Source organism: Sebastes umbrosus, chromosome 4 (genome assembly GCF_015220745.1).
Source record: "Sebastes umbrosus isolate fSebUmb1 chromosome 4, fSebUmb1.pri, whole genome shotgun sequence".
Taxonomy (NCBI): domain Eukaryota; kingdom Metazoa; phylum Chordata; class Actinopteri; order Perciformes; family Sebastidae; genus Sebastes; species Sebastes umbrosus.
This window is the reverse complement of record NC_051272.1, coordinates 33,248,345-33,259,502: the sequence shown is the minus strand read 5'-3', so window position 1 is coordinate 33,259,502 and position 11,158 is coordinate 33,248,345. Positions and strand designations below refer to the sequence as shown.

The following is an 11,158-nucleotide window of genomic DNA, read 5'->3' as shown; positions in this document are numbered from 1 at the left end:
TATCATACTAAAGGCTACTATATAAATATGCTACCACATCAAGTACTAATAATAAATAAATAATATTTCTATTTTACTAAATTATATTAATACAGACAACACTAAGTATTATCACTTAATCACAGTACATATTATTCTGGTGTACAATGTCTTTAATATTTGAAATATATTGTAAATATAATAAGCGTTTTCAGTCCAAAATGGCAGCAGCGGCTGTTGTCTTTGCTCTTATACTCTTTGTGAGCGTTTCTCCTGTGTTTTTTGTTTTGAAATAACGTTAGTTTTCGGACTTCTTTCTGAAAAACTGGGGGGGCATGCCCCAACAAAGGCTGTAATCAACTTTCTTCATCGCACAGGACTCTACGTTGGGATTTAAAGCTGAAGTAGGTGAGATTGGAGCAAACATGATTAAAAAAAGTTATTTTTATAAAACGGTCACTATACCCTGACAGTAGTACATGTAACAAGCAACCTGAAAAAAAAGCATGTGCCTCTGTGTCCTCCGGTGTCCTCCGGTGTCCTGTGCTCCTTGCGGCATCTGCAAGATTTCACAGACCGGAAGAAAACAAGCAGTCAGAGCTGATCTGGAGTCTGCCGTCCAGCTGCCATCTATGAGAGCCGGCTGTCAATCACTCGCGAACTCCGACCAAGCGGTCAAACTAGGCAGTGCTGATCAAATATGAATAAATATTATGTTACTGTAATGCCTATTTCTCTCCTCAAATGTTTTCAGAATCATCTTGTAGTGTACTGTTTAGCTGTAAAATGAGAAAGTTTGTGACACCGCCGCCATTGTGAAATCTGGTGAAGGAACGCCAAGTTCTGGTCACATGACAGGAGCACAGCCAATAGGAACGCTCTCTCTCTGAAATGACCTGTGATTGGCCAAAATCTCCCGTCACAGGCTATGTTTTAAAGCCTGAAAACAGAGCCATGAGGAGGTACAGAAGTCTAGTTTTCTCTCAGAACACTTGAATTACAATATGCTGAAAGGTTATTATGGAATTTTTGCCAAATGATGCCAAAAATATACTGCCTACTGAAGCTTTAATCCAGCCAATGGTGATCTACTAGTGACCTGTGGAGGGCAGCAACACGTCTCTGCTGCGTTGAGTCTGCCGCTAATTACAAAAGAAGAAGAAGAAAAGAGTGTGACGTCACTCGGAAAGATGGCAGCTTCCGTCGGTGCAACGCTGTTTCTATAAAACACATTTACTTTGAGACTTGTGGAGAATACTCTGTTAAAACACAGCGTTTATTTAGCCTCACATCTTACCGGTAGTGTTGTAACAGTTGTGGTGGAGATGAAGACCTTCTGTGGAAGAGCCAACCCGAGCACCGGAGCTCTAGACTGGGTGGAGGAGAGCGAGGACTACGACTACCACCAGGAGATAGCCAGGTAACCTTAGTTACCACCAGGAGATAGCCAGGTAACCTTAGTTACCACCAGGAGATAGCCAGGTAACCTTAGTTACCACCAGGAGAGAGCCAGGTAACCTTAGTTACCACCAGGAGAGAGCCAGGTAACCTTAGTTACCACCAGGAGAGAGCCAGGTAACCTTAGTTACCACCAGGAGAGAGCCAGGTAACCTTAGTTACCACCAGGAGAGAGCCAGGTAACCTTAGTTACCACCGGGAGAGAGCCAGGTAACCTTAGTTACCACCAGGAGATAGCCAGGTACCGTTACAGTAGCTCCGAGCTCAGCATCACAGCACGGAGAGGAACCGCACACATCTGAATGTTGTGTTGTTGTTGTTGGTGAAGATGTGTAATTCAGTAACGTTACGTGGAAAGTCATTCTGAGCCCTCTGAACAGTTACAGGTGTGTTTATCTGGTGTACTGAGAGGAAGAGTTGAGAACCTGGAGTCTTTATTAAACAAGCAAACCAACTTCATTTTGACACTACCGAGCAACACGTCGCGTCCTTATACAACTCAAGCTCTTCATAAGTGCACATTTGTTGATGTGTTTTTCATGTAATTACGTTAATATCTGCACAATAACCTGACCGATAAAGGATTATTAGGCTGATATTTGATAGTTTTTAGGATCTGTCAGTGATGTGATTGTGACCAAGATGCTGAAATTATTGAACAGGAGATTTTACAGTTAAAAAAATTAACTATTTTTTCCATTTTTGTATTGTGCAATCTAATGTTACTACTATTACATTGCACCTTATATGATCTTACACCTCACACTATACTGTACTATATCATACTATAGACTACTATATAAATATGATTTACTGTGTTACCACATCAAATGCTAATAATAAATAAAGAATATTTCTATTTTGCTAACAGGCAACACTAAGTATCATTACTTAATCACAGTACATATTATTCTGCTGTACACTGTTTACATACTGTATATAAAAATTGCGCAAGTTTATAGCGTTATTTAGCCTCCTTCCCAACAAGCTAGTATGACATGGTTGGTAGGCTACCAATAGATTCATCAGGTTTTCTAGTTTCATTTGATACCAGTATCTTCACTTTAAAACTGAGCTGGCTACAACCTAAAAATCCCAAGTTAGTGGCATTAAAACGAATATGCGTTAAAGCGTTATTATCATGTTAACTTTGACAGCCCTAATTTATTCTTATTTATAATTTTTACTTCTCTATTTATCTGTACTTATTTCTGTCTTTGTGCTGCTCCAACACCTGAATTTCCCCTCTTGGGGTCAATAAAGGCTTAACTTAACTTATCTTATCTAACTGACATTTCTTGTAAGTTATCGGCAGACATATACACAGATAATGATATATTAGTTGTTATTATATTGCAATAAAGAGATTGTTAATTGATTTTCTAAATTGAAACATTGCATGCTGAAGTCTCCCACAGACCACAAGGACTCAGAAGAAGTTTAATTCTTATTTACTCTTTGTTAAAAAAGCTAAGCATCAAAAACTTGCCAGAGTTTTTATTGGAGTTAGGTGTTTTGTCCTTATTTTACAGTACATATTGATATTAGTACGTATTGATATTAATAATAATAAGTAAGCTGCAAGTTACTCAAACAAAAGCATCAATAATACCAACACTGGTCCATGTGAATCTGTCGTGCTGTTGATCAGTTTAGTATGTTTGCCTTTCAGGTCCTGTTATGCCGATATGCTTCATGACCATGACAGGGTGAGTAACATGACATCAACCTCTGCACAATGAATTCATAAACAGTCTGATGTGACCCACGTTTGTAACAGAGCAGTTTTTTCTCTGATAATGAAGTGATTTCCAATTGAAAGTATTCTTTACTTCTGTATGTAATTGTTTTGTGTGCAGTTTTTCACAAAGTATCTAAAATCTACACATATTTAAAGATGATGTAGTAGTTTCCTTTGGTTCAAGTCATTAAACCAGAATCTTTCAAGCCACAATACTATAGACCTCTGATGAATAATTAATACACAAAAAAACACACCAATCATTATTGTCTTTTCTAGGATAGCTGACTGTATTCCAAAGGAGAAAACAAAACTGATTTAGGCACCACACTGACCTTGATAAATCTGTCTGCAGAGCATTGTCGCTCTTCATCAGCATTGACACAGCTGATGTACTTTCTGCCTCCAGAATATCAAGTACTACCAGGGTATCCGGGCAGCTGTAGCCAGAGTAAAGGCTCGTGGTGAGAAGGTTATTGTCCTGGACATCGGCACAGGAACAGGCCTCCTGTCCATGATGGCCCTCACTGCTGGAGCTGACTTCTGTTATGCTGTGGAGGTAGAGATGCTCTTCCTGTATGTTCTGGATGAGGAGTGTACATTCCCCTGTTTTCCCCCATATTTTTACTGCGTAGTATCTACTAAAAAGCTGCGGTGGGTAGAAATGGAGCAAATATGATTTGTGTTTTATCTATGTTTTTATGTTTTTATGTACAAGCTGCTCCAAACCAATCGTCCCTAGAGGGATTAATAAAGATGTTTGAATTGAATTGAACTGTAAAAATGACTAAATCAAGCTCGTAGAAATTTTAGCAGGCATGCTAAATTCCCATGTTTTTTATTTTACCTTGACATGATTGGACATTAGGGCTGCATTTCCCAAATCCCAGACGGCTTCAGTTGTCATCTCCGTTTCTTTTGTGTCTGCAGGTTTTTAAGCCCATGGCTGAGGCGGCGCAGTGCATTGTGGAGAAGAACGGCTTCTCTGAAAAGATCAAGATTATTAACAAACACTCCACTGATGTCACTGTGGGGCCAGGTCAGAGAGACTGACACGATGCACACACAGCTGCACTACACAATATTGGTGTCCCTTTGCTTCTCTCACTTGACTGGTGGAAGTTGCATGCATCTGTGATTTTTCTAAAATACAAAATGTGATTCTCTGTGAATTTGTGTCCTGAAAGAGGTCTGCAGACAACAACATGATGCTTGTTAGTATGCCTGTGTTGCTGATGAGTATGTGTTGTGTTTGTAATTGAATACAGATGGAGATATGCAAATGAAGGCCAATGTTCTGATCACAGAGCTGTTTGATACGGAACTGATAGGTGAAGGAGCCCTACCCAGCTATGAACATGCTCACCAAAACCTTGTCCAGGTGTGTTTGATATTACTTCTGACACTGACTGTATCCTGAGCGGAGCTTGCGGGGCAGAGAGGGATCTTCACTACTCCTTTCCTACGACCCTCTTTATTTTTCCTTTTTTTTTTCTTTTCTAAATCTATTATTTGATTTCATAGAAATGTTTTCTCTTTTTTATTATCTTATTTTATTTTCTATTTATTTACTTTTAAAAAATATTTTATTTTATTACTATTATTTTTTCATTATTATTTTTATTTATTAATTTAATTTTTTTCTTTCCCTTTTGTGTTTCCAAGACCAACATGGGTTGGGTGGGGGTGGGATTTTTCTATTTTTATTTCATGTCACACACACGGAGTTATGTTCTACATTTGATAAGATGACCTTTGCCATGTCTGTAAAAAATCCAATAAAAAAGATTTGGAAAACTAAAAAAAAAAGTATTTGTTTAATACTCGAAATGTCAGTTAAATCAGTCTGGCTAAAGTAAACTGCAGGCAGTGTGGGTGAAATGTGTAATCCCAGCTGGTGGTCAGATTTGTCTCCTTGTGTCCCTCCACTCTACAGAAGGTTTGTGAGGCGGTCCCTCACCGGGCCACTGTCTACGCCCAGCTGGTGGAGTCGGAGCTGCTGTGGAGCTGGGCTCAGCTGCAGCCGGTGGAGGTGGAAGGGGCCCGCCTGGCCCCGCCGCCCGCTGTGGGCCACTGTGCTGGAGCTCATTCAGTGTGTGACATCCAGCTGAGCCAGGTGTCTCCTCAAAGCTTCACCCCGCTTGGTCCTCTCTGCACCATGTTCAGGTAGGAAAGTGCGAAACACGCTCTCCTAGATTGTTTTCTCTCAACATCCGTTTTTCACATCTTGCTTTCCCATCCTTCCCTCTCAGTGTGGATTTCAGTAAGCCAGTAAGCAGCGCATTCCAATCCCACTGCTCCCAGTTTGTGGCTCAGTCCGGCGGTCGGGCCCAGGTGGTCCTATCTTGGTGGGACCTCGACATGGATCCCAGTGGAAGCATTGTGTGCACCATGGCTCCCAGCTGGGCGTACCCACAGCCAAAGACGGCTCCGGTGAGTAGGATAGGACACTGTGGCTGCGGTCAAAAAGTCCTTTTTCTCTTAGGAAGATTCCTAACGGAGTGAAATGACCCGGAAGTGTCTCAGTAGAAGCCATGATAAGAGCTGTTTGAATCCTCTAAATGCTGAGAAAAGGTGCTTCAATGCTTCCTTCATTATCTCCTTTAGCATAGGATACACTGGAGCATCCTTTACCAAAGGAAAGGAGATAGTAACATCCCACAGTTCCTTGTGGCCACAACTTTTAAAGCGACGCACCATTCTGCCGTTCAGGAAAACAAACAACATGCCCATCTTGAATAATATTTTCATACAGTCATATACTAATTGGGATTCATGATGATAAATATGAGTAGGCAGTGACATCCACTTTCACTTTATTTTATGTTTATTTATGTCGAACATGTAACAAATAAGTAAAAAACAAAACTAGAATAACAAATAAAATGAGCAGTAAACATATAGCAAACAAATAATCAATATAAATAAATGTTACGTCCGAAAAGGAGTAGGAAGAAATATACATTTAATGGTTGTACTCCTTCTCCATAACTCAAACAATAAGCCATTATCATATAATCATATACACTTTTGTGGTAGCCTGTAGGTTATTCCTTTTTATTTCAATTCCAACCTTGGTAATGGAGTAATTTTATTTGTCACCGGTTGTCCTTGTTAGGTCAGATAATCCTTTATTATATATTGATGTAAAGTGTTCCGGCAGCAGAAGGACCTGTGGTATCTCTCTTTAACACACCGTGGGTGAAGCAGTCTGTCACTGAAGGAGATATTTAATAACGCACGGGGCGAAGCAACGCCTTTTGTAGTCCATCTTGGGAACATTGTAATTTTTTCACAGCCCACCCACGTCACTAATGTCCACCGCCGTCGCACCGCCGTCGCACCGCCGTCGCACCGCCGTCGCACCGCCGTCGCACCGCCGTCGCACCATAATTACGGAGCATAGTGTAAGTGCAGTCTGCTTCTCTTAACACCATGGTTGTCTTTTCCTAAGTCCTTCTGAATTGTCCTTCTCATCTTTCCTTGAACTTATGATGTTTCCCACTGAGGTCAAAGACAAGTGGTTAGGAAAAGACATTATGATGTCATTTTTTGACTTTCGACCGCAGCCTGAGATCTGATGTTCTGAGTTCATTCTGGGCTCTCGTCACCCCCCCTTCTGATCACTTTGATGTGTTTCAGTGGCGGGATCACTGGATGCAGAGTGTGTACTTCCTGCCTGTGGAGAGCAGCGTGACAGAAGGAGAGGAGCTGAGTCTGACTGTCTGCCATGATGACTACAGTCTGTGGTACAGCCTGCAGTCTCACAGGTAACTCAGCTCAGAGACCATCAACCATAGCACCACAAATACAGCTAGTTCTTTTTTTGGACGTTGTGGCGTCAGTGGCTAATTTCAGCGTCACAAGGTCTAACTACTCTAAATGGTGTGTGTGTGTGTGTGTTGCCGTCCTCAGCCAGCAGGACTCACAGACCGAGGCTCTTCTCTCTCGGCCCTGTTGTACCTGCCAGGCTCACATGGTTTGGACTCGACCGCGTTTCGGTGAACTCAACGACAGACGGCGCACAGAGAGCTACATCAGTGCACTGCGCAGCGTAAGTGAAGGCCAACAAGAATCCACACTGTCGACGAGTTAACGGATGTGATTGTTTCTCTGATCACCTGCTGTGTTACCTCCAGGTTCTGAGGGAGGACAGTGTGTGTCTTGGCATCAGTGATGGAAGTCTGCTCCCTGTGTTTGCTCACATGATTGGAGCCAAGAAGGTACTTTACTTTGACCATGAGAGCACATGCTGTACCTTTTCAAACCAAAGAGCATACTCAGACTTTGTTATTGACTTGTTTTTTTATTCTCCTGGCCTCCACTTACTTAGGTCTGTGCTTTGGAAAACTCCAGAATGTCTAAACAGGTTATCGAGCAGGTAAATAACTAACTATTGAGAACTGACAGATGAGTAGGGATGCACCGATCCGACTTCTTCAGTCCCGATACCGAAAGCGATACCTGGGCTTTGGGTATCAGCCGATACCGAGTACCGGTCCGATACCAGTGTTTAATTAATAAGCCTCACTGTGTGGAAGTGACTGGGATCATTCTTTTATGTGTGAGGCAACAGCGTCCTGACTTAAACATCGCTTTCCTAACTTTGTAAAACAAAATGTAACAGATAAAAACATAGATATAAATTTACTGTCATTTTTATTTATTATTAAAATGATAAATTGTACACCAGCCACTTCGTAAAAAAAATCTTTAAAATGGAATTACAGTTCAGGTGTAAACCTTTTTAATGCAGCAACATATTGATCAAAACTTAACCAGGAATTGAAATTCCAGTATATAATGTATATAGTATATAAACATATAAACATATAATAGATCGGCCCCATTGTCACCGTTATCCGATCCAGCTATACAGTATGAGTCAGTATCGGTGCATCCCTACAGATGAGCCTTGATATTTTTACACTTTTAGGTATATCAACACAAAAATACAAAACTACAGTGGCAGTTTAAAAGGTGCTGATGCTCCACATGTTTCTCTGCAGGTGTTGGAAGCCAACTCGAGGAAGGGATGTGTTGAGCTGCTGGAGCTCAGGCCTGAGCAGCTGACCAGTAATGATCTAGGAGGGGAACAGGTACCTTTGGAACAAGCCTTTTATTGGCGTGCTTTGCCATCTGCTACAGTGTCTTTGTTGATATTGCCACACAGTGGCCTTAGAGCTGCACTAATCAATATCTTTTTTTAGAATTCACAGTGTGAAACACATCTTTATGCTAAAGTCACAGGCTGTAACAATCAATCAAAAAGTGGAAGGCAAATTTTAAACACTTGAGACACTTACCATATCAGTAATTGATAAAAAAAATAAATCATTAAAGCTTCAGAAGGTAGTATATTTTTTGTCATCATTGGGCAAAAATTCCATAATAACCTTTCAGCATATTGTAATTCAAGTGTTCTGAGAGAAATCTAAACATCTGCACCTCCTCATGGCTCTGTTTTTAGGCTTTAAAAAATCAAGACTTTGGCCAATCACAGGTCATTTCAGAGAGAGAGCGTTCCTATTGGCTGTTCTCCGGCTGGTGGGCGGTGCTTGGTATTTCCTCAACTGATCTCAACATGGCTGCCGGGTCACAAACTTTCTCATTTTACAGCTAAACCGTGCACTACAAGATGATTCTGAAGACATTTGAGGAGAGAAATAGGCATTACAGTAACAGAATATTGTTTCATATTTGATCAGCGCTGCCTAGTTTGACCGTTGATCAAAGTTCGCGAGTGATTGACAGCCAGCTCACATAGACGGCAGCTGGACGGCAGACTCCAGATCAGCTCTGATTGGTTTTTTTCCTCCGGTTCTGTGAAATCTTGCAGATGCCGTTAGGAGCACCAGAGGACACCAGAGAAACATGATTTTTTTTCGTAATCTAACAATACGTCAGAAATGGGCATCTCAGAGTAGTGAGTGTCAAGCATCTCTCCTACAGATCTCAGTCCTGATGGGTGAACCGTACTTCAGCACCAGTCTCCTACCCTGGCACTCCCTGTTCTTCTGGTACTGTCGGACCGCCCTGGCCGGCCTTCTCCGGCCCAACGCCACCATCCTGCCCTGCTCTGCCACTCTTCACGTGGTGGCTGTAGAGTTCCAGGTTGAGACAGATGGGAATATTGAAGTTTTTTTTTAGATCCTTAATGCAAGTTCTAAATGGCTAAATTTTAATTTATAATAGTATGATGGAATAATAATTCTTAAAGGTAAAGGTAGAGTCCCCTGTTGAATTAGTTTTGTCTTTCCATGTTTGGTAGGATTTGTGGAGGATAGAGCTCCGTGTGGAACATGTGAGGGCTTTGATGTCACCCCATGGATGAAATGGTCCAGGTAACATTTTCATGTATTCATTTGTCTTGTAGAGGCCAGTTTTTACATCCAGCGTGATCTCCAGGTACAGGAGGTGTATATTTTCATCATTGCAGAAGAATGTCTTAAGCAGAAAAACAGAATCCATAAAACACAATCATGACAGAAGATGGAACACCTTCTTTGATTTTGGTTTTGTTTGTGAATTTAAGTTCAGATGGCGGATGAGAAAAATAGCCACACCAAGATACCTCAAAATATGGGTTTGATATTATCGGGAGATTTGTTTGAAATAAGAGCACGATTCAAACAAACAATGTCCTAAAACATATGAGGAGACAGAAGGTGACACGAGCATAATGCAATGAACTGAAGGCAAACTCAGTCTGGACTGATGATTATATTCCAGCCGTTATTTCATGGGTTTGAACATCTGTGATGTTTAGCTGAAGTTAAGGGGGCCTGTATTGCGTCTGTTTTGACTTCCAGTGTTTCCAAAAAAACATTTTTTTTTAATAATTCTTTTAAAAAATGACTTCCCATATCTGTCCTTATCAGCGATCTCTGGATTTCCGTGAGTCCCGTGAGGCGGAGCCCCACCCTCTCTGGAGTACCCGTGCCGTGCTCTGACCCAGTCCACTAGCTGTCATGACCTTTGACTTCACACAGTGTGTCCCTCAACAGCCAATCAGCAGTCAGGGCTCGCTGCCTTTCACAAGGTACAGAGTTTTCTACATTCTGAGATCAAGAACCATATACCAAATTATAAAATGCTGGTTTATTCTAAGGTATACGTTACATAGAAATTCATCTACTTACAAAAGGAGATTGTGAGTGCTCAGTGACTACATGTTGATTTTGGGGTAAATTGAACCTTTAATTCTCAAGGTTTACTCCAAAATTATAATTCATATATAGACAGCTATCATATATGTCAGTATCTAAATACATATATCCTGGTCTGATTAGCTTGTAGCCAAATGATTTCACTTTGTGTCCACATTGACCTCTTTCATTTCAGTATTATGGAGTGTAAAGGAAGTAGTAGCTTTATGTTCTGTGGCGCTGGGTTGAATCGGTTGAACCCTTGATAGACTGAACAACAACAGCAGCTAGCAACCTCATTTAGTGTTTGAAGGCGCTACAGACGTGAACAGGGGCTCCCACAGACGGCCAGTGTGCTGAACTCTTCCTTCACAGGTTGTAAACAACACCCTTCTCATCGCAGAGTTAACGGTCTGTTTGAAATGTCTGTTTCAGGATTGGTCGTTGCCATGGTGTCGCGTTGTGGATGGAATATAAGCTAACCGACAGCATCACTGTCAGTGCCGGTCTGATTGGAGCGAGTCAGTGAGCAGGTATCACAGCCGTCACTTATAGACCTTTAAAACTTGAACAACATAAACATTGTAAATGGGGCCCCTTTTATAATTCCTGTTGCAATGGTTTTTAATGCAGTAGCTGACAGGAAGTAAACTTGGACCAAAGCTGTTGCCGTAGCAACAGAATTGATCATCTTTGCACCCTAAGCTTGACTGGCTGGCTGTATTTTGGGTCATCTCACTCCGTCTAATCACACTAGTGGAATAAGGACTGCAACTAACAATTATTTTAATTTTAAAAGAATCTGCCTTTTTATTTTCTAACTAATCGCGCC

At 41.2% G+C, this 11,158-nt stretch overlaps 1 protein-coding gene across 1 annotated transcript; it reads left to right on the top strand.

Moving 5' to 3' along the window:
• The first annotated feature begins 1,115 nt into the window (after positions 1-1,115).
• prmt7 (protein arginine methyltransferase 7) lies at positions 1,116-10,859 on the top strand. Its single transcript, XM_037767105.1, has 16 exons — positions 1,116-1,399; positions 3,110-3,146; positions 3,588-3,737; positions 4,109-4,217; positions 4,447-4,559; positions 5,115-5,344; positions 5,431-5,611; positions 6,821-6,948; positions 7,094-7,232; positions 7,318-7,401; positions 7,512-7,559; positions 8,188-8,277; positions 9,131-9,292; positions 9,450-9,522; positions 10,060-10,220; positions 10,762-10,859. The coding sequence occupies exons 1-14, from the start codon at positions 1,305-1,307 to the stop codon at positions 9,510-9,512; spliced, it is 1,629 nt and encodes a 542-aa protein (XP_037623033.1). The 5' UTR covers positions 1,116-1,304; the 3' UTR covers positions 9,513-9,522; positions 10,060-10,220; positions 10,762-10,859.
• Positions 10,860-11,158: the final 299 nt, after the last annotated feature.